At 42.2% G+C, this 23,429-nt stretch overlaps 1 protein-coding gene across 1 annotated transcript in view; it reads left to right on the top strand.

Annotated features, from left to right (window-relative positions):
• The first annotated feature begins 758 nt into the window (after positions 1–758).
• The window catches only part of LOC103119793 (collagen alpha-4(VI) chain-like), a 130,939-nt gene continuing 108,268 nt past the window's right edge, over positions 759–23,429 (top strand). Inside the window, exons 1-3 of the mRNA XM_016191144.2 lie at positions 759–902; positions 9,614–9,802; positions 13,812–13,900. Of these exons, the coding sequence (XP_016046630.2) occupies positions 886–902; positions 9,614–9,802; positions 13,812–13,900 (295 nt within the window). The 5' untranslated portion in view covers positions 759–885. The remainder of the gene's footprint in view (positions 903–9,613; positions 9,803–13,811; positions 13,901–23,429) is intronic.

The raw sequence follows: 23,429 nt of genomic DNA, 5'->3' as shown, positions 1-23,429 counted from the left end.
ATTACTAGGTCTCTCTATAAAAGATTAACTCCTACAGTAAGTCATGTGCACACATGCACAAATATTTATGTATTTCCTTTGGCCCCATCCTGATTCCTGAATGATTGATGTAGGTTAGTTTAGAACATCTACAAAGAATATTAACAACTGGGCTTACTTTCCAATTTCCAACTTAAGGAGAGTGTGCCATTGTTCAGTTCATTATCCCTACGTACGTACATATGTCCATCCATCCATCCATCTATCCATCCCTTTATCCACCCACTTAGCCTTCAGTCTGTCCCATCCACCCACCCACCCATCCACCCACCTGCTCGCCTGTCTAGTCATTAATTTATTATACATACTATTTTGAGAAACAGTATGTGTAAGATTCTTTGCTAGGGTACATTCAGGGAATATGGGCGGGTGACAGAAAGATGAATGATCCCAGTCCCTGATCTTGATGACTTTATAGTCTAGAGACTTTACATTAAGACAAAACTATTGAACCAAGAGATAATTAGTATTAATTTTCGTCCTAGGAAATTTTAATTAAACTTTTAAAAGACTAGTTCTATTTCATTACCTTATTATTACTATGTTTTGAGAATGCTTCCCTTGGTACATTTTTGTATTCATTTTTAAAACCAGTGTTTACAGAGCACAAGGTCATTTTTGCCTAATAGCAATAAAGCAAGCTTGGTTACAAGCAATGTGTCAGTCAGCATAAACACAATCTTTACCCCTCCCCTCACTTCCTTTCCTTTACCCAAAGATAGTACTAAACACTGGAAAGCTGTTGTGTCATCGTGGCCTTGGATCATCCTGTATTATAGGAAATCCCCAGAGTTCAAACAGCTTCTTAAGGGATGAAAACAAGAAGGAGAATTTGAAAGGACCGAGATGAAAGATTCTGCCAGGTAGGAGGAAATTTCTTTTCCCAGGAATAGTTTTTACCAACGAGGATCAGATTGGGTTCCATTCACTTTTTGCAAATGCATTTTTTTCTCTTTTATTTCTAGACAGAGGGAGACATAGAGAGAGGAGAAGGAGACATTGGAGAAGAGACATCCAATAGCAAAGACAAGGAGAAAATTGAGGATAGGTAAGATAAACAGAGGGAGAAAAGCATCTAATGTGCAACTTTGAGACAAAGAGGTCTGATTTGTGTATTTATTTATTTTTGATTTATGAACTTTTATTGAGAAGGAAGATGTGAAGTAATTTAAAATTGTGGCTGGATTTTGCTTTCTGTAGGGGGAGGGGGAACTCAGACATTTAAGAATACTTCATAACTCAGACATTTAAGAACACTTCAGGAACCGTTGATTTGTGTAACTATTTGGAAGACTTTGTAGATGAAGATTAGTGTTAGGATGAATAAAAAAGACAAAGGAAGAACGAAACATCAAAAAGTTAATGAATAAACAGGTTAAGAGAGACGCTAAGTTCAAGTAAAAGAGACTCCTTCTCAGCAATGGCGGCATCTTTGCATTGGGAACAGGACTCTTCTTCTTTAAAATTTTTTTATTTATAAAAAGGAAACATTGACAAAACCATAGGATGAGAGGGGTACAACTTCGCACAGTTCCCACCACCAGAACTCTGCATCCCCTCCCCCTCACCCCCCCATAGCTTTCCTATTATTATTATTATTATTTTTTGCCTCCAGGGTTATTGCTGAGGCTCAGTGTCTGCACCTTGAATCCACTGCTCCTGGAGGCCATTTCCCTCCCCCCTTTTGTTTCCCTTGTTGTTGTAGCCTTGTTGTGGTTATTATTGTTATTGTTAATGTCATTCGTTGTTGGATAGGACAGTGAGATATGGAGAGAGGAGGGGAAGACAGAGGGGGAGAGAAAGATAAACACCTGCAGACCTGCTTCACCACCTGTGAAGGGACTCCCCTGCAGGTGGGGAGCCAGGGGCTCAAACTGGGATCCTTAAGCCGGTCCTTGTGCTTTGCGCCACGCGAGCCCAAGCACCCCCGAGCTTTCCTAGTCTTTATCCCTCTGGGACCATGGACCCAGGGTCATTGTGGGTGCACAAGGTGGAAGGTCTGGCTTCTGGAATTGCTTCCCTGCTGAACATGGGTGTTGACAGGTCGATCCATACTCCCAGCCTGGGAACAGGACTCTTTTTTCCAGATTTCCAGGAATCATGTGGTTTGACCACCAGTTCCATTTACATTTGCCCAACAAATAGAATTTTAATAAATGATAATTTAAAGTCATTATACAAAATTTCAATCATATAGCACAACTTAAAGACTTCTTGGAGGATACATGTATACTCACCACCTAGACCCACCAGTACTATTTTAATGTAGTTGCTGTGTCACATGCCCACCCCTCTTTCCAGCCAGTTACCTGTCTTAAATATACTTCTCCCTAAATGCTTCAGCGTACATACGATGTACCATTGTACAAGAAAATGATTATTTTTATAAAGAACTTCAAGAAAAGTAAATTTGAAATCAATCAGAATTAGATTTTGTGTACAGTTTTTAAATAAATGGGGCTGATATTTTTACATTGCAATTCACTGACCAAGAATACAGATGATGGCAGTTATTGTGGGTGATTTTTCTAGGGGAAAGGATCAACTATTGGCTGAGACATATTCTACAGGATCTTCAGGAGAGAGAAAAAAATCTCTTGCCTTTTTTTCCCTGCCTGTATTATCTTCAGATGCTAAGAAAAAGGTGTAGGGAGGACCTAGTGGGGTTTGTATTGCTATGTGGAAATGTTACACATGTACAAACTATTGTATTTTAGTGTCGACTGTAAACCATTAATCCCCCAATAAAGAAATAAAGAACAACAGCAAAAAGCAATAGGCCTAGGGAATACCGAATACAGAGGGCCCCTGTATTGTTTCACCTTCTAAGTGTGTATGATTTTAACTCCACAGACATTTGAAAGTAGTCTACCATCACATAATTCTGCATGGTAATTTTGGACTCACAGAAAGGGGCTATGAATGAATTCATTCTGTCAGGGCCAAGAGTTCTGGACCCCTGTTTACAGTTTTTTGTAGAAACAACTAATTAAAGCACATTCAGGCCACTAGGAAGTAAAATGATGGATATTTTCTTACTGACATTTTGCCCCCAAATATTCTGAGTGTAAGAACATAGGAGACCTTTTCAAAAGACCATCAATGTAGTTGTTTTGCCACAAATTCCATCCTAGTCTTGTATCGTATGTTTGAGCAACTTAATGTCTCAGAGAATTTTTTTTTTTCTATCAGTGTTGTTTTTGGGACTTGGTGCCTGCATGACTCCACCATTCCAAGCAACCATTTTTTTCCTTTCTTTTTGATAAGTGGTGAGAGACAGAGAGATAGAAATGGAGAGAGAGGCAGAGGGAAGGAGAGATGGCCTGAGCTTTGCTCAACCCTGCAGATGAGGTCTGGGAGCTTGAACCTGGTTCCTTACTACAGTGCTGTGGTAGTGAGTGCACACTACTGGATAAGTCACCAGTGCAGCCCCAAGAATTTCTGAATCTAAGAGTGGTTCACATTCTCACTGCCTTCTTGCCCTGTCCCCATAGGTATGGGTCGCATCAAAGACTAGCTTTTATTTTATGGTTCTCAGAGATCTTACACCCAGCTCCTGGCGAATACTCTGTCCATGATCTGGTTCTGTTCAGGCTACAGAATTTGCCAAATGTTAATTTTATGCTGTTTGTCTTGATTATATTTTTAACACAGATGAATTAAAAAATAGTAATTAAGATGTGAAAGTGGACCCAGGAGGCTTTGAGACTTCCATTTACCACGCATACGACCTAGGGGTACTGGTACCCCCACAGTGCTGCTAGAGTATGTTGACTAAGTGTACAGCTTTTTTTTTTTTCCTAATCTGAACGAGTGAATTTCTCAGTGTGCGTTGAGCACCTATTGTTGCTAGGCACTGGAGGGCGCATCTCAGAAACAAAAGCAATCCCTCCTATTTTTTCCCCCCTGCTACCGCTACCAGGGGTATCACTGGGGCTCAGTGCCGGCACTACAAAGTCACTGATCTTGGCGGCCATCTTTTTTCTTTCTAATTTTGTTATTAGATAGGACAGAGAGAAAATGAGAGAGGATAGGGAGGTAGAAGGAGAGAAAGATAGACACCAGCAGACCTGCTTCACTCCTCTGAAGCATTCCCACTGTAGCTGGGGAGCAGGGGCTTGAACCCTGGTCCTTGCTCTTGGTAATATGTATGCCACCGGCCGGCCCCCTCCTATTGTTTATATTCTAGGCACTGAGTCCCAATGATAACTGTGGGTGGTATTTCTTGTTTATTTGAAGAGTAACTGATTAAGCAAAGGATGTAGCGAGTGTGAGAGAAATGATTCAAAGAGAAAATTGGGGCCAAATGTCATAGATCCCTGTGATGTGGTTTGTCCTTTTATTCTGAGTGAAACATACAGATAGTGGAAGATTTTGTATTTTTAAAAAATGTTTATTAAATATAGAGAGAAAAGAGAGGAGGATAGAGGGGAGAGAGGAGGGGGAAAGAGAGAAGGTGAAGTTAACAAGAACTAGAACATCACTCTGAAAGGTGGTGCTAGGGATTGAACTAGGGGTCTCATACTTGAAAGTCCAAAGCTTTATCCACCGCACCACATAACAGTGTCACTGTTGGAAGAATTTGAGAAGACTTTGAAAGGGTCTCCATGTATATGTGTGCTAAGGACCGATTTCAGGGAGCAAGCTTAGAAGCAGAAGACCCATGGGAGAAGCTCTAGCGACAAGACAGACTGACAGTGGTGACTTGAGCAGAAGACCCATGGGAGAAGCTCTAGCGACAAGACAGACTGACAGTGGTGACTTGACGGGGCTCTTTGCAGAAGAAATGGTGAGCGAGGACCCGTTTCTGATTCATCAGCGTTTCTTGGCAGGGTGAATGCAGGCTGTTTGTAGGAGAGGAGTAAACCATTGGGTTTTGATCTGTGCCAGAAGATTGCAGTTGTCATGATCTGGGAGAAATGAAAGGAGGGAAGGAAGAAAGAAGGAGTGAAGGAAGAGATAAAGAAGGGAAGAGCATAAATGATGGAGAAAGAGCCACATCAATTTTCCCCTCCCTTCCCTCCCTCCCTCCCTCCCTTCTCTTTCCTTCTTTCTTCCTTCCTTCCTTCCTTCCTTCCTTCCTTCCTTCCTTCCTTCCTTCCTTCCCTCCTTCCTTCCTTTCTCTTTCTTTCTCCTTTTTCTCTCACTATTTTTACTTAGGACTGAGAGAAGTTGAGAGAGGGGGGGAAGAAAGAGGGAGGTAGAGGAAGAAAGACACCTGATGACTTGTTCACTGATCCTGAAGTTTCCCTCTTGCAGTTGGGGAGTGGGGCCTCAAACCCTGGTCCTTGCACTCAACTGGGTGCGCCACTTCCCTGCCCTAAGTTGAGTTTTGAAAAATGAACAGGAGCCTTCTTGGTGTGTGTGTGTGTGTGTGTGTGTGTGTGTGTACATGCACATATGCATATTTATTTTTATATTTGAGTCAATAGAGAGAGAGAGAAGAGAGAAGTTGAGAGGGGCGGAGATAGGAAGAGAGGTAAGGATCATAAAAGGAAAAGACTTTATCAGTGACCAGCATTACACATATTTCTCCAACAGATGCCCCACCCCCTCATCTATGTTTTTCTGCTGAGAGAGAGAGAGAGAGAGATAGATACAGAGATAGTTATGTAGGGATCACGTAATATGGTAAATAGCATAACTGTTGTGTGAACCAGGCATATTGGGAGACCAATTGAGTCAGGATATAAAGAGGACTTATAATAGTTTAAAATAACACAGTAGTTAAGCGCAGGTGGCGCAAAGTGCCAGGACCAGCTTAAGGATCCCGGTTCGAGCCCCCAGCTCCCCACCTTCAGGGGAGTCGCTTCATGAGTGGTGAAACAGGTCTGCAGGTGTCTATCTTTCTCTCCCCCTCTCTGTCTTCCCCTCCTCTCTCCATTTCTCTCTGTCCTATCCAACAACAAAGACATCAATAACAACAACAATAATAACCACAACAATGATAAAACAGCAAGGGCAACAAAAGGGAAAAATAGCCTCCAGGAGCAGTGGATTCGTGGTGCAGGCACTGAGCCCCAGCAATAACCCTGGAGGGAAAAAAATAGCACAGTAGTTTAGATTTGTCCATTTCTGACACTTGAAGCACCTCATAAATCAATTATGGCTTATAAGCATCTGAGCTGATGCGTATGTTGTGGTCATAGGCATTCGTTTCTCATTTGCCCAGCACTCTGCTGAACTCTGCCATTGATTGCATCATTGCAGTCCTTAGTCCTTCCCGGAGAAATGCTCCAACATTTGTTTTCTATCTTTCTTTCTCCCTCCCTCCCTCCCTCCCTCCCTCCCTCCCTCCATCCATTTCTTTTTTTCTTCCTTCCTTCCTTCCTTCCTTCCTTCCTTCCTTCCTTCCTTCCTTCCTTCCTTTCTTTCTTTCTTTCTTTCTTTCTTTCTTTCTTTTTCCTTGAGCCAAATGACACATTAACTATCACTGAAATATTTGACACAATCTCTTTCACATCTTACAACAAAGTTGGATATCCAAGTCGTCGAAAGATGTGTGAATAGGCACAGAAAGCAGATGTTAATATTTATGCTGTAGTTTGAGGCGTGCCTTTTGTTTTCCGAACTGTCAGATGTGCGGTGCAGAATCCTAAGTGCTGTGTACAGAAGCAGCTTTTCATGTCCTCTGACTGTTTGCCTTCGAAGCTTCCTGTTGTCTGGCTGTGGTACACTGAAGGGCCGCCTTGTAAGAAAGCCCAAAAACTGGAATAGTGCAGATGAAGTGTTGGGGGCGGGTTTCCTCCATTTTGTTGATAGCTAGTAGGCATATTTTAGTTATATTTCAAAGGACCTGTAGCTGTACTAGTTTTTTTTTTTTTTTGCCTGAGCCTGTAATCTGATATGCAGGTGGATCCAACTCTTCATCTGCACTATTCCAGCCTTTAGGTTCATGATTGTTCAACAATTTGTTTGGCTTTGTATGTTAACTCTCTTTTCAGCCACCAGGTTCCAGATGCCATCAGGATGCCGGCCAGGCTTCCCTGGACTGAAGACCCCACCAATGTGTCCTGGAGCTCCGCTTCCCCAGAGACCCACCCTACTAGGGAAAGAGAGAGGCAGGCTGGGAGTATGGACCGACCAGTCAACACCCATGTTCAGTGGGGAAGCAATTACAGAAGCCAGACCTTCCACCTTCTGCAACCCACAACGACCCTGGGTCCATGCTCCCAGAGGGATAGAGAATGGGAAAGCTACTGGGGAGGGAATGGGATATGGAGGTCTGGTGGTGGGAACTATGCGAAGTTGTACTCCTCTTATCCTGTGGTTTTGTCAATGTTTCCTTTTTATAAATAAAGAAACTAAAAGGAAAAAAAAGAAAGCCCCAAACAGTCCTGGTTAACCCACTGAGCTACCACCTAACTCCCAACTTAGAATTATTTTTCCCACCTGCAGGGGGAAAGTTCACTAGTAGTGAAACAGCTGTAGGTGTCTCTTTGTCGCTCTTCCTCTCCCCCTCAGCTTCTCTCTGTCTCTATCCATAAATAAATAAATAAAAATAAAAAGTAGGTTGTTTTAGTGATCAATATACTTTACAGGAAGACTCACTTCGTCCCAAATCTATTATAGGGACTGTTTCCAGAAAGAACTGGTATTGCATGCTATCCCTACCTAACTGGCATTGCATGCTATCCCTACCTAACTGGTATTGCATGCTATCCCTACCTAACTGGCATTGCATGCTATCCCTACCTAACTGGTATTGCATGCTATCCCTACCTAACTGGTATTGCATGCTATCCCTACCTAACTGGCATTGCATGCTATCCCTACCTAACTGGTATTGCATGCTATCCCTACCTAACTGGCATTGCATGCTATCCCTACCTAACTGGCATTGCATGCTATCCCTACCTAACTGGTATTGCATGCTATCCCTACCTAACTGGCATTGCATGCTATCCCTACCTAACTGGCATTGCATGCTATCCCTACCTAACTGGCATTGCATGCTATCCCTACCTAACTGGCATTGCATGCTATCCCTACCTAACTGGCATTGCATGCTATCCCTACCTAACTGGCATTGCATGCTATCCCTACCTAACTGGCATTGCATGCTATCCCTACCTAAATGGCATTGCATGCTATCCCTACCTAACTGGTATTGCATGCTATCCCTACCTAACTGGCATTACATGATATCCCTACCTAACTGGTATTGCATGCTATCCCTACCTAACTGGTATTGCATGCTATCCCTACCTAACTGGTATTGCATGCTATCCCTACCTAACTGGCATTGCATGCTATCCCTACCTAACTGGTATTGCATGCTATCCCTACCTAACTGGCATTGCATGCTATCCCTACCTAACTGGCATTGCATGCTATCCCTACCTAACTGGCATTGCATGCTATCCCTACCTAACTGGCATTGCATGCTATCCCTACCTAACTGGCATTGCATGCTATCCCTACCTAACTGGTATTGCATGCTATCCCTACCTAACTGGCATTGCATGCTATCCCTACCTAACTGGCACTGCATGCTATTCCTACCTAACTGGCATTGCATGCTATCCCTGCCTAACTGCACTTCATTGAATGGCTAGATTTTTGCTTCCACAATGAGCCCTACTTGCTCAAAAACAAAACAGCTTTAGGTGATTAAGTTAGGAATAAACATCTTCACAAAACAGTGTGCATAGTGGTTTTAATCTATAGCCATTTTTCTTCCTTGATGTAAGCAACATATATGCACAGCTGTAAATGTTTATAAACTTTTGACTTTCCCACTAGTTTTCCTAAACAGAGCTAGTACTTTATTTATAATAAACCAAAAATATTGATACTTCTTATTTTAATGACTAATTGTGGTCATACTAATAATTAGGACATGATGGAATATAAAAAAAATGTAGATACCCTGTTTTGAAGGTTTTGTATTTCATCTAACTTTATAAAACCAAGAATTGAGAATAAATAAACTGTGATGATGTGGTATTTTATTGTAGTAGTAATCTAATAATAATTACATATGAGTATATTTAGGGTCATTCTTCATGGCACTGGCCTTTTTATCGTTTTACTGGCGGGTTAATGGCTTACAATACAGTTGTAGATAGATGGGTAAAAATTCTCATCTCAGCATCATAGGTGTCTGCAAAGCACCCGCTCCCAGCTTGCATCCCTTTCTGCCATTTGCAGGAGGACCTCAGCGCTCCCCCCACCCCAGCCCCTCTTTACCCTTCTTCCCTGGAGTTACTTGCTCCACTGCAACACACCAAGCCCAGTCCAAGTTTTACTTTGTTTTCCCCTTTCTGTTTTTCTTCTGAAGTTCTGCCTGCAAGTGAGATCACCCCATATTCATCCTTCTCTTTTTGGCTTATCTCATATAACATAGTTTCTTCAAGCTCCATTCAAGATGAGGTGAGGAAGGTGAGTTCATTTTTAACAGCTGAGGAATATTTCATTATGTATATATGCCACAACTGTCTTAGATACACATCTGTTGTTAAACATCTGGGTTGTTTACAAGCTTAGGCTATTACAAATTGTGCTGCTGTGAGCATAGGTGGACAGATCTCTCTCTCTCTCTCTCTCTCTGTGATTTAATAATGATTAACAGGACTGTAAGACAGCAGGGGTACAATTCCACACAATTCCCACCACCAGAGTTCTGTATCCCATCCCCTTCATTAGAAGCTTCCCTGTTCTTTACACCTCTGGGAGTATGGACCAAAGATCTTTATGGAATGCAGAAGGTGGAAAGTCTGGCTTCTGTAATTGCTTCTTTGCTGAACATGGACTTTGGCAGGTCAATTCATACCCCCCAACCTGTTTATATCTTTCCCTAGTGGGATATAGCTCTGGGGAGGTGGGGTTTCAGGACACATTGGTGAAGTCATCTGTCCAGAGAAGTCAGGATGGTGTCATGTAGCACCTGCAAATTGGTGGCTGAAAAAAATCTAAGATATAAAGCAGAACAAATTGTTTAATAACCAGGAACCTAAAGGTAAGCATAGAGCAGGTGGAACTAAGTGTATTTGTGTTGGAGGGAAGCTAGGGAATTTATTTTAGGTATATTCCAAAGGGCCCAGGACTTTACGATTTTTTTTTTTTTGTCTCCAGGGTTATTGCTGGGGCTCTGCCCGCACTACGAAGCCACTGCTCCTGGAGGCTATTTTTTCCCCTTTTGTTGCTCTTGTTGTTTATCATTATTGTTGTTATTATTGTTGTTATTACTGTCGTTGTTGTTGTATAGGACAAACAGAAATCAAGAGAGGATGGGAAGACAGAGGGGGGAGATAAAGATAGACACCTGCAGACCTGCTTCACCACTTGTGAAGCGATGCCCCTGCAGGTGGGGAGCCGGGAACTCTTATGCCAGTCCTGGTGCTTTGGGCCATAAGCGCTTAACCCACTGTGCAGCCTCCAACTTCACTCATTTTTACCTGAGCCTGACAGCTAACATGCAGGTGGGCTAAAGTATTGTTTGGGAAGATGGTGTCAGAGTTGAGAATAGGACTAGAAAGCTGGATTAAGGCAGAGAATAGCTCCCAAATATGAGAAGAGTATATAAATACCATTAACTGTTAACCCCATCTATCTGACCTAGGGCCCACGTCTATTCATATTTAGCACAGGAGCCTGTGTAACCTCTGCATCCCTGTCAGTCTGAGCGTGAAGTCCATGATCACACCTAGGGACATTCTAGGCTGCACTCATGTCAGGACCAGTTTTCCTCAAGTGGCAGAGTAGGCTGACCCAGCCTCCCTTTGGAGAGTGGGGCAGTTCCTACCATTGCTGCTCTACGCAATACAAGAGGGTGTATGATGACATTCCTGATGGAAGTGACCAGTGATGGTGGAGAGAGGGATCTACTAGAGGTCTAAGATTATAATCATCTCTTTTTTGATGGGTGTGTTTGTTTCTTTAGGATATAGCCCCAGGATAGGATGGCTCAAATGGTAGGTTCATTTCTACCCTTCTAAGAATCCCCTGATTGCTTTCCACAGGAGGTTGGACCACTTTACATTCCCACCAGCAGTATAGAAGGATTTCCTTATCTCCCGAAACATCTCCAACATTTGTTGTTACTGTTTTTTCGGATGTAGGGCATCTTACATGAGTGAATTGATATCTCATTGTCATCTTTATTTACAATTGTTCTGATCACTAATGACTTGAAGAATTTTTTTATGTCTGTTGACCTGTTGGATCTCTTCTTTGGTAAATATTCTTTTTTATTTTTTTTAACCAGACTACTCCTCCTTTGGTAAATATTCAATCTGTATTCTTTCTCCACTTTTGGATGGGTTTATTTGTTTATTGCTACATTTGGTAAGCTCTTTATATATATATATATATTTTGACTATTAACTTTTTGTCTGATGTGTGGCATGTAAAGTTCTTCCAGTCTATACGGAGTCTCTCTGGGGGGTTGGTGAAAAGCAGAAACTTTTCATTTTAATGTCCTATTTCTATTTTTGTTTGTTTTCCTTGTGATTCTTCCTGGCACTTTAAAACTCTTAAGCTCATTACCATATCGCCTTTAACCTACTAGATGAACCTGTGTGTTAAATGTTACAGTTTGGAGGCTGGGTGGTTGACTGCCCAGTTGAGCTCACACATTACCATGTGCAAGGACAGGACTTCAGCTCTTCCCTCCCCCCACCACTCCTCATTGCAGGGGGAAGCTTCATGAGCAGTAAATCAGGCCTGCAGGTCTCTTTCTCCCTCACCACCTCTCCCTCTCCTCTCAATTTCTCTCTGCCCTATGTAATAAAGGAAAAGAGAAAAGAAAAATGACCATCAGGAGTGGTGGATTCATTATGCAGGCACTGAGTCCCATCAATAACCTTTGTGGAAAGAAAGTCATGTATTTAATTGATTTTAGATTAAAGTTTTTGGGGAATAGGATGTTACCCAACAAATATATTGCCTCAAATTACTTACATGCCTCCTTGAGGAGATCTTAGTTGGAAGTTAATGGAGACTGAGGAACAGAGACATCCAGTTATGTATTGGGCAAACACTAGAGCAATTCCCTGGGGGTATCTTTGTAATATTGTGGGCAATATAAGACTGTCACAAATCAATGATAAACCCTCTGGAGCCATCATCATATAAACCTTAGAAGGTAGGAGGACTTGCTTGAGTCTACAGGGAAAATGGTCAAACTTCCTTTGAAGCCAATACTTGAGCTTCCTTTGAAATAAAGACTTCTCTCAGAATTTTGTGTTGACATAAAATAATAAAATAGGTGTGGGACCAGGTGGTGCCGTACCTGGTTGAGTGTACATGTTAAAGTGCACAAGGACCGAGGTTTGAGCCCCTAGTCCTTACCTACAGGGGGAAAGCTTTGTGAGTGGTGAAGCAGTATAGATGTCTCCTCTCCTTCCTCTCTCCTCTTGATTTCTGGCCATTTATAACCAACAAATAAACATAATAAAAAATTGAAAAAATAATTGTAGCTATCTCATATCCTTGAGTCAGTCACTGTTTTTTTGTTTGTTTGAAATGATTTAATAATGATTTAACAAGATTGTAAGATAGTAGGGGTATAATTCCATATGGTTCCCACCACCAGAGCTCTGTGCCCCATCCCCTCCACTGGAAGCTTCCTTATTCTTTATCCCTCAGAGAGTACGGACCAAAGATCTTTATGGGGTGCAGAAGGTGAAAGGTCTGGCTTCTGTAATTGCTTCTCCACTGAACATGGACATTGACAGGTCGATCCATACCCCCAGGATGTCTCTACCTTTCTGTAATGGGGTAAGGCTCTGGGGAGGTGGGACACTACTCAGCTATTAAGTGAGGGGAATCTGTCTATCTGTCTATCTATCTATATATCTATACATGTATTTACTTTTTACCAGTGGTTTTCCAAAAGGACTTTAGCAAGTACTTGCAGACTTTTGATATGCTAGGTATGGATATACATTTTTAAAAACAACAATGGCCTGGTTATTTCTATTATTGCCCCCCCTTTTTTTTTTACGAACAGGGAAACTGAGACACAGCAAAGCAAAGTAACTTGCTTAAGATTAAGTAGTGGATCTAGAATTCAAACTCAGACAGTACTTCCTTAAGAGTCCTTGCTTTAACCCCACTGTGCTTAGCTAAGGATAGCTGTGTTCTTTGACTAAGAAAATAAAAATGAAGTGTTCTTATTTCAGTTGGAACTTCTCCTTCAGTATGATTACCATACTGTTCTTATTTTTAAACACATTGACTTTATTAAGAGTTAAAAACAAAACAAAACTGGGATTAGGTAATTTTCATGGCGATCTTTGGGAATGGCTCCAAGTTGAGGGGAGGGACATCAGATGTCATGCTTCTTCTGGGAAGATGTGAATTCTTTTCAGTCTAGACTGATTTTATCAGGCAGATGTACTCCCGAGATGTTTGAATATTACTGCATCACACAAATGTTTATCAGGTCATCCGATGTTTGTATAAAAATACAAAGTCATCCAGAAATGTTTATGTTCCACCAGATGAATTCAGTGTGTGAAATAGAAGTTCTACCCCAGGCCCTATAGGCTTTCTCCTTTTATATCATCTCTGAATAATCGTGGACAGTGAGGCTTGAAGTATTCACCCTAGATGTTTATATAGGTCTTTCTGAGTCAGCAAGACCATTTTCCTTTGCACAGTTGGTACACTGTGGCAACGTGTCCTATGCTTTTACTAAGCTCTCCTGGAACTGGGGGGAGACCTAACTCTGCCTTTGATTTTTTAAAATAATTTTATTGGGGCATAATAAACATTTAAATGTTTGAAGACATCATTTTAATTATGACACATCTTTTTCTTTCTAGGTGCATATCTAGAATGGGGAACTGGAAGACATTTTGGGTGATGCTCTTTGTTGCATCGAGTTTTGCTTTCGCCAAGTCACAGAGAATTGGTAATACACTGGATTATTTTCTCCTTCTTTTTAATACCACGGGGGAAGGGGATTGCACTTGGGCTTGCACATTAATGATAATGAATTGTGTTGCCACACAGTCCCTCCTGTGACTCTGTCTAATTAATGGCACTAGCAGGCCAGGGAGTGTTGCTCAGTGGGTAGAGCATGTGTCTTCCACGTGGATGCCTGCTTTCTGTCTCTGGCACCTAAGAGGGCTTAGGATAGAGACTGGTGGATCTTGATCGATGGTGGACTGGTAGCAAGGGCTCTCTCTCTCTTTCTCTCTTTCTCTCATTCTCTTGCCCTCTCATTCAAATAGAGTAGTCCAGGGAGGCTGCTTATTGACAGAGGACATGAGCAAAGCCCTGTATTATACCCCCGGCACCAAGTTAAAAATAGACGGTAATTCAAAGGGAATAGCTTTTCTATACACTGCATGAGGCCCTGGTTGCAAAGTCCAGCACCAAGCATCAGGGGAGCACCGTGGATGGTGTAGTGGTGTTGTGGTCCTTCTTTTCTCTCTTTCAGGTAAAAAGTTGGGGCCTGGATTCAAGCCTTTGGCCCCTACATGCAGGGAGACAGCTTTATGATCAGTGAAGCAGTGCAGCAGACTATCTCTCCCCCTCTTTATCTCTCCTTTTCCTATAAATTTCTCTCGGTTTCTATTAAATAGATAAATGACTTCCACCCACATGGGGAAAGCTTCACAAGCAGTAAAGAAGTGCTAGAGGTCTCTCTCTTCTTAGAACATATTTTTATCTTTATTGGGGGATTAATGTTTTACAGTCGACAGTAAATACAATAGTTTGTACATGCATAACATTTCCCAGTTTTCCACATAACAGTACAACCCCTAATGTCATCCATTTCCAGGACCTATATTCTCTCCTCGACCCACCCTAGAGTCTTTTACTTTGGTGCAATACACCAACTCTAGTTCAGGTTCTACTTGTGTTTTTTTTTTTTTTTTCTTTTCTGATCTTGTTTTTCAACTTCTGCCTGAGAGTGAGATCATCCCATATTCATCCTTCTGTTTCTGACTTATTTCACTTGACATGATTTCTTCAAGCTCCATCCAGGATGGGCTGAAAGCAGTGAAATCACCATTTTTAATAGCTGAGTAGTATTCTATTGTATATATAGACCACAACTTGCTCAGCCACTCATCTGTTGTTGGACACCTGGGTTGCTTCCAGGTTTTGGATATTACAAATTGTGCTGCTATTAACATAGGTGCACACAAAACTTTTGGATGGTTGTGTTTGGTTCCTTAGGATATATCACCAGGAGAGGAAATGCAGAATCTTAAGGTAGATCCATTTCTAGCCTTCTGAGAGTTCTCCAAACTGCTCTCCACAGAGGTTGGACCAATTTACATTCCCACCAGCAGTGCAGGAGGGTTCCTTTGACCCACAACCTCTCCAGCATTTGCTGCTGTTACCTTTTCTGATGTGTATGACATTCTCACAGGAGTGAAGTGGTATCTCATTGCTGTCTTTATTTGCATTTCTCTGACAATCAGAGACTTGGAGCATTTTTTCATGTGTTTCTTGGCCTTTTGGATCTCTTCTGTGGTAAATATTCTGTCCATGTCCTCCCCCCATTTTTGGATGGGGTCATTTGTTTCCTTGTTATTGAGTTTGGCAAGACCTTTATATATTTTGGTTATTAAACTCTTGCTGATGTATGGCATGTAAAGATCTTCTCCCATTCTGTGAGGGGGTCTCTTTGTTTGGGTAGTGGTTTCTTTTGCTGTGCAGAAGCTTTTTAATTTGATGTAGTCCCATAGGTTTATGCTTGCCTCAGTCTTCTTTGTAATTGGATTCGTTTCACTGGAGATGTCTTTAAAAGTTATGTGCAAAAGAGTTCTGCCAATATTTTCCTCTAAGTATCTGATAGTTTCTGGTCTAACATCCAAGTCCTTGATCCAACTGCAGTTTACTTTTGTTTTTGGTGAAATATAGTGGTTCAGTTTCGTTCTTCTGTGTGTTTCAATTCATTTTTCCAACATCATTTGTTGAAGAGACTCTGCTCTCCCTATTTAATAGTCTGGGCACCTTTGTCAAAGATTAGATGTCCATAGGTGTTGGGGCTCACTTCTGGTCTCTCAATTCTGTTCCACTGGCCATTGTGTTTATTCATGTTCTAGTACCAAGCAGTTTTGATGACAACAGCCCTATGTGTGCTTTTCCTAATGCACAACACCTGGTCTCAAAACTTTTAACTTTAAAATTCTCATTGTGGGTGTGTGTGTTAGAGATAAGAGCACTGCTCAGTTCTGCCATGTGGTCTGAGGCTTGAAAGTCTTCTGTTCTGCCCAGTTAGCTCCCTGGTCCTGTGGAGCTTTGCCTTGGCCTTCTGTATGGTCTCCAGACTGTGGCCTGGGCATCCTGAAGCCTGCTTGCTGTAAATGGAGAGACGTGAGCTGCTTTGCATCTCTGAGTCTTCCCTTTCGTGTGAGATGGAGAAGCTAGGTGACTTCCTCTATACACGCACCATTCAGTACATAATTTCCCAGGTATATGTGACTGTTTAAATTAAGAGAAATTAAAATTCAGTTGTTGTATTGGGGCAAGGTAAAAGACTCGTGGGGGGTGGGGGGTGGGGGGAGAGTACAGGTCCTGGAAAAGGATGACAGAGGACCTAGTGGGGGTTGTATTGTTATGTGGAAAACTGAGAAATGTTATGCATGTAGAAACTATTGTATTTACTGTTGACTGTAAAACATTAACCCCCCAATAATAACAAACAAACAGCAATTTGTGAGCATTTTTAATTTAATTAATTTATTTTCCCTTTTGTTGCCCTTGTTTTTTATTGTTGTTGTAATTATTATTGTTGTTGTTGATTTGTCATTGTTAGATAGGACAGAGAGAAATGGAGAGAGGAGGGGAAGACAGAGAGGGGGAGAGAAAGACAGACACCTACAGACCTGCTTCACCAGCTGTGAAGTGACTCCTCTGCAGGTGGGGAGCCTGGGGCTCGAACTGGGATCCTTAAGCTGGCCTTTGCGCTTTGCGCCACATGCACTTAACCTGCTGTGCTACCACCTGACTCCCTTTGTGAGCATTTTTATAGGGAACTAAGATCATTGTGACAAGATCTTAAAAAAAAAAAGAAAAAGAAAACAACCAACCCCATTAGAAAACAGGGCAAGAATAAAAAAAGAGAAGTTAAAACTAAGTGAATAGCAAATGTTGTGTTCCATAATATTGCAAGAGCCCAGTGTGTCTGGTGCATTGCATAGTCTCATAGGATTATTTTAAAGATATTTTATTAGTGATGTACAAAGTTATAAGATAATAGGGATATAATTAAAATCCTTTTCATACCTAAAATTTTATGATCCCTTATTTGACATCTTTTAAAGATTTTTTTAGGCTTTCTTTTTAAAAAAATATGTTTATTTGCTTTTTATGAGAGAGAAAGACAGACAGACTGCTCAACTCTGGTTTATGGTGGTGTGGACAATTAAACCTGGGACTTTGGAGCTTCAGGCTTGAAAGTCTTTTTGCATAAGCAGTATGCTACCTCCCCCGCCCTGATTTCTTTAATGTTTCAAAATTACAACCTTGTAAGGGATGCCTTTCCTTTCCTTCTCTCCCCCCTTTCCTCAACTCCCCCCTTTCCTCCTCTCTATCGTCTCCCTAAATATTTCCTTTCTCAGATACTTTTGGTTGACTATGCTTTGCCAGACACTTGAGTGGTGGACAAACAAACTAAGATTTGGTATCTGTTTTCGTAGAGCTCAGTTTATTTAGGGAAGAATGTCATTAATCAAATAAGCACACTAGTGAGTATTAGATTACAAAGCAAGAGTAAAGGTCACAGTTCTCTGGGAATTTCCCAGAAAGAAAGGAACAAAGGTTGATGGAAAGGCAGGCTAGCCCAGCCGGGAGGGAGGGTGCCTGCTTTGCCCTAGTGAGCAGTAGGTCTGAGCCCAGCCCCTACCATGCTGGGAGGCTGTGGTGTTGCTGTGTTTGGCTCTTGCTCCCTCTGTCTTGTCTTTGCTCTTTCTATCTAAAAACCCTCAACACAGAGTAACGAATACCCACCAACACAGAGTAATGAATACCCACCAATGCAGAGTAACGAATACCCACCAACACAGAGTAATGAATACCCACCAACACAGAGTAATGAATACCCACCAACACAGAGTAATGAATACCCACCAACACAGAGTAATGAATACCTACCAACACAGAGTAATGAATACCCACCAACACAGAGTAATGAATACCCACCAACACAGAGTAACGAATACCCACCAATAGTAGAAAAAAAAAAAGAGAGAGAGAAATGATGGGATGAATAGCATTATCAAGTGGCAGGTAGGATCACAGGGAGTTTGAGAAGCTGAATTACGGAATCTGGAACAGAGCAGAGTGGAGAAGCTAGAGAGACAGGTCTCCGGAGATAGTTTAGGGCCCACTTAGGTTGGTATTTTAGCTCTCTTGGCACAAAAACCAAATTCAGGATGTTAATTAGTGTGGGCTAATTCACTCAATTCATTCACTGTAAGACCATCACTAGGTAGAATTAACTTTTATTACTTCTCTTTCCCATCTCTGATTTATGTTTTTCTTTCGTCATCATAGATAACCAAATTGTGAGGTCTGAGAGAAAAAAATAATGGTTACTAAGAAATATATATTATACTCACTTCTTTTCCTTTTGGTCCACACAAGTGCTGTGTTTATTCCACATTATGCTTTTTGTTACAGAAAAGCAAAGTTTTATTTAGAAGAGACCAAGTCATGTAGTCAACCCCCTATTTTAGATAAAAAGCAGCCAAACAGGGAGTTGAGCGGTAGCGCAGTGGGTTAAACGCACGTGGCGCAAAGTGCAAGGGCCGGCGTAAGGATCCTGGTTCGAGCCCCCAGCTCCCCACCTGCGGGGGGGGGGGTCGCTTCAGTAATAAATACAATAACAATAAAAAACGACTACAAGGGCAACAACAACATAAAAAGGGAAAATAAATATTCAAAAAAAAAAGCAGCCAAATAACAGGCAATCGAGCTGTTTGTTCAAGGTCTGCAACATTGGATGTCTGAATCCTTCTGCGCGGGAGAACAGGACAAGGTTATCTGCAGTAAGTCTTTGACCAAGTTCCCATCGTCAGGATTGTGGTTCCCAGGACTAGAGCTGGGCTTGGGACAAGTAGTTGCACAACGCGGACTCGATTTCCAGGAGCCAAAGCACAAGTGGGAGCCGCACACATTGTACTGCCAAGGGTCAAACTGGAAGGTGTGATGGTAGTCAGAGAGGGCCAGAGTTCAAGGCTGAGAAGGTGATGACGATGCCTTATGTCAGGATTCTAGAAGTAGAGTTTAAGGCACATTTGAACTTACTTAAGGGAATATAAGTTCTCCTTGCTATTAACCATTCATAAGCGGAAATGACAGAAAGCAAAGAAGCAATTACCATTCATTTACATAGAAAACTTAAAAAAAAATAATTCCCAAGCTCCAAAAATAACCTATTAAATCTATGACAGGGGCCAGGTGGTGGCACACCTGGTTTAGCGCACATGTTACAACGTGTAAGGACCCAGGTTTGAGCCCCTGGTTCCCACCTGCAGGGGGAAAGCTTTGTGAGTGGTGAAGCAGGGCTGCAGGTGTTTCTCTGTCTCTCTCCCTCTCTATCACCCCCTTCCCTCTCGATTTCTGGCTGTCTCTATCCAATAAATAAAGATAATCTTAAAATTAAAAACATCTGTGACAGACAGACAGACCCTAGAATTAACACTCACGCTAGGTAAGAGCAGAAATGACAGAGTACAGACACACAGTCTGCACAGAGTGTTTCCCGGGGAAAGACTGGTACTGGCCGTTCACTGCTTGTGGTTCATCCTGCCTTTAGAGCAGGTGCTGGAACCCCAATGCTCAAGGCTATTATTTTCCTTTTTCTTTTTTTTTATCATTTAAAACATATATATTATACTTTTAAAATTTTCTTTGTTGGGGAATTAATTTTGTACATTTGACAGTAAATACAACAGTTTGTACATGCATAATATTTCTCAGTTTTCCATATAACTGGGTCCTCTGTAATCCTTCTTGGACCTGTATTCTCCCCCCTCCACACAAACACACCCCAGAGTCTTTTACTTTGATGCAGTAAGCCAATTCCAGTTGAGGTTCTACTTGTTTTTTCTCTTCTGATGTTGTTTTCAACTTCTGCATGAGAGTGAGATTATCCAATATTCATCCTGTTTCTGTGAGGGGTCTCTCTGTTTGTTTAATAGTTTCTTTGGATGTGCAGAAGCTTTTCAATTTGATGTAGTCCCATTGGTTTGTTTCTGCTTTAGTCTTCCTTGCAATTGGGTTTGATTCATCAAAGATGTCTTTGAGGTGTATGTGGGAAAGTGTTTTACCAATGTTTCCTCTAAGTATTTGATTGTTTCTGGTCTGACATCTAGGTCTTTGATCCATTTGGAGTTGATTTTTGTTTCTGGTGAGATAAAGTGGTTCAATTTCATTCTTCTGCATGTTTCAACCCAGTTTTCCCAGCACCATTTATTGAAGAGAGCCTCCTTTTTCCATTTAATTCTTTGGGCCCCCGTATCAAAGATTAGATGCCTATAGGTGTTGGGATTTATTTCTGGGCTTTCAATTCTGTTCCACTGGTCTGTGTGCCTATTTTTGTTCCAGTACCATGCTGTTTTGATGATGATGGCTTTATAATATAGTTTAAGGTCTGGGAGTGTGATGCCTCCATTTCTGTTTCTTTTCCTCAAGATGGTTTTGGCAATTCTAGGTGTTTTCAGGTTCCAGATAAATGATTGTAGTGTTTGTTCTATTTATTTTCCTTTTTCTTGTATAAATAACCTTTCAGATTTCTCTGAGTTAAACGAAACAGGTTCTAATGTAGGTCTTTAGAGAGGTGAAGTGGCTTAATGCATTTTTTTTAAAAGTGGGAAATGCCTGAACGCTTTAGGATAAATTTAAAACAGAATGAGAGATGTGAGGTGTGTGGGAGGGGGTGGGAGGAGGGCGGTCAGGATGAAACCATGCAGGGAGATAAGGTCGGTGTATCAGGCTTCACTCTGTGCTAAAGCACACGCAGACCCGACATACTGTCCGCCAAGGCCGTGGAGTCAGGATATGCAGCCCCATGTGGTGAAATACGGGTCGCCCAGGAGGTGGTGGTGTAACTTGCCAGCTGTCAGTGGACTAGTCCTCCAGCCTGGTCAGACACACAGTCTCAGACATGAGCAGTCTGACTGTCGTACTCAAAGCAGCTGGAACATGGAGACACTACGTAGCAAAGGAGATGGGAGTGTGTACCAGCAGCACCCTGATAGGACTTTGGTTTCTTTATTAAGGGGTGAGCAGAGGACTATGATCATAGTCATGGGTCCAATTGAAGGGTCAAATGTCAGAACAGAAGCTAGGAGGAAGCACAGGAAGATGACAGTGCTCCTGGTCTTGTGCATGTTAACTGTCACCAGAGAGTCGTCTGGTCAGATCTGTGGGATATCAGAGTGTTTGTGCGGGGTGTCCCAGAAAAGGAGAGAGTCCCAAGTAGAGGGTCGTTGACATCTCAGTGGACAGTTGTAGTGGTTTACTGGGAAGTGAGTGGTGAGAACAAGGTCACTATTTAAGGCTCATGGCCAAGGAAAGATGGCTGCCTCAAGGACAGAGACAAAGCTTGTTTGTTTCAGCTTTTTCTAGTTTTTTTTTTTAATTGGGTAGTGTCATGTGTTCATTGAATTTATGGGGAGGGAAGAAGGTTTCCCTGGAAGGCTACATCCTCCTATATATTTTTTTCCTAAGGTAAGTACATGTTTATTACTAATTTAGGTACCATTTGGTCTGGGGAAATGGCAATGATGCATCATTTGTTATGATTTTAAAAATTTATTTATAAGATGGAAATATTGATAAGACTATAGGAGAAGAAGGATACATTTCCATACAGTGCCCACCCCCAGAGCTCCACATCCAGTTCTCTTCCTTGAAAGCTTTCCTATTCTTTTAAAAATATTTATCTATTCCCTTTTGTTGCCCTTGTTGGTTTATTGTTATAGTTACTATTGTTGTTATTGATGTCATTGTTGTTGGATAGGACAGAGAGAAATGGAGGGAGGAGGGGAAGACAGAGGAGGAGAGAAAGACAGACACCTGCAGACCTGCTTCACCACCTTGAAGCGACTCCCCTGCAGGTGGGGAGCCGGGGGCTTGAACCAGGATCCTTACGCCGGTCCTTGCCCTTTGTACCACCTGCGTTTAACCCGCTATGCTACTGCCCGACTCCCAGCTTTCCTGTTCTTTATCCCTCTGGGAGTATGGACCTAGGATCATTATGGGGTGCACAAGGTGGAAGGTCTGGCTTCTGTAATTGTTTCCCTGCTGCACATGGCCATTGGCAGGTGGATCCACACTCCCAGCCTGTCTCTCTCTTTCCCTAGTGGGGCAGGGGTCTGGGGAGGTGGGGCTCCAAGACATATGCTGGGGTCCTCTGCTCAAGGAAGTTGGGTTGGCATCATGGTATCATCTGGAACCTGGTGGCTGAAAAAGAGATAAGATATAAAGCAGAACAAATTGTTGACTAATCATGAACCTAAAAGCAAGAATATTGCAGATGAAGATTTGGGGTCTCCATTTTGGAAAAAGTTGGTAGATCTATTTGAGATATATTCCAAGGGGCCCACGACTTTACTAGTTTTTGTCTGAGCCTGACAGCTAACATGCAGGTGGACGTAGGTTATTGTCTTGGGAAATGGTATCATAATTGGAAAAGGGACTAGAAAGCTGGATCAGGGAGGAAAGTGTGAGGAAAGTATGTAAGTATTGTTAACTGTAAACCCCATCCATTTGATCTGGGGCCCATATTCAGCACAGGAGGCTGTGTAACCTCTGCATCCCTGTAGGTCTGAGCTGACATTCTGTGGTCACGGCTAGGGACATTCCAGGCTGCACTAATTTCGGGACCCATCTTCCTCAGGCAGTAGGTAGAGTGTGTTGTCCAACCTCCCTTTGGAGAATGGAACAGTCCCTACCATGACTGATCCACACTGAGGGCAAGGTCCTATAGGTGCCCACAAAGGGGTCTATGATGTTGTTCCTGATGGAGATGTCCAGTGGGGATCCTCCCATATCCTGACCTGCTCTGGTCTTTTCTTGGGCTTGGCATGGAAGTTGGAAACGATCACAATATGGGCCAGAGTGGTTTGTGCTATGCGAATGTATTCTAATGATGGCATAATTGAGGTGTAGGGGTCCTCAGTAATCATTCAGTCGGGTCCATCATCGGGGGTCCACCCAGCTCTAGTTGGGTCTTGGACCACTGTGCTTCATCGTAAGCCAGCAGAGCACTGGCTGCTCTGTGTCAGCACATGCCTCAAACTGCAGGAAGTTCACTTGTCAGAAATCATGTGGCTGCCTTGCTGCTATCATATTTCAGAGACACTGAATTGGGAGAGAGATAGCTGCTAATAGCTGTCAATTTTGTAATATCTTATGTTTAAAAGGTCTAGGGTCAGGGCTGGGCGGCAGTACACCTAGTTGAGTGCACATAA

This window comes from Erinaceus europaeus, chromosome 21 (assembly GCF_950295315.1).
Source record: "Erinaceus europaeus chromosome 21, mEriEur2.1, whole genome shotgun sequence".
Taxonomy (NCBI): domain Eukaryota; kingdom Metazoa; phylum Chordata; class Mammalia; order Eulipotyphla; family Erinaceidae; genus Erinaceus; species Erinaceus europaeus.
The sequence above is the reverse complement of the archived record's forward strand: the minus strand, read 5'-3'. Positions and strand labels throughout refer to the sequence as shown.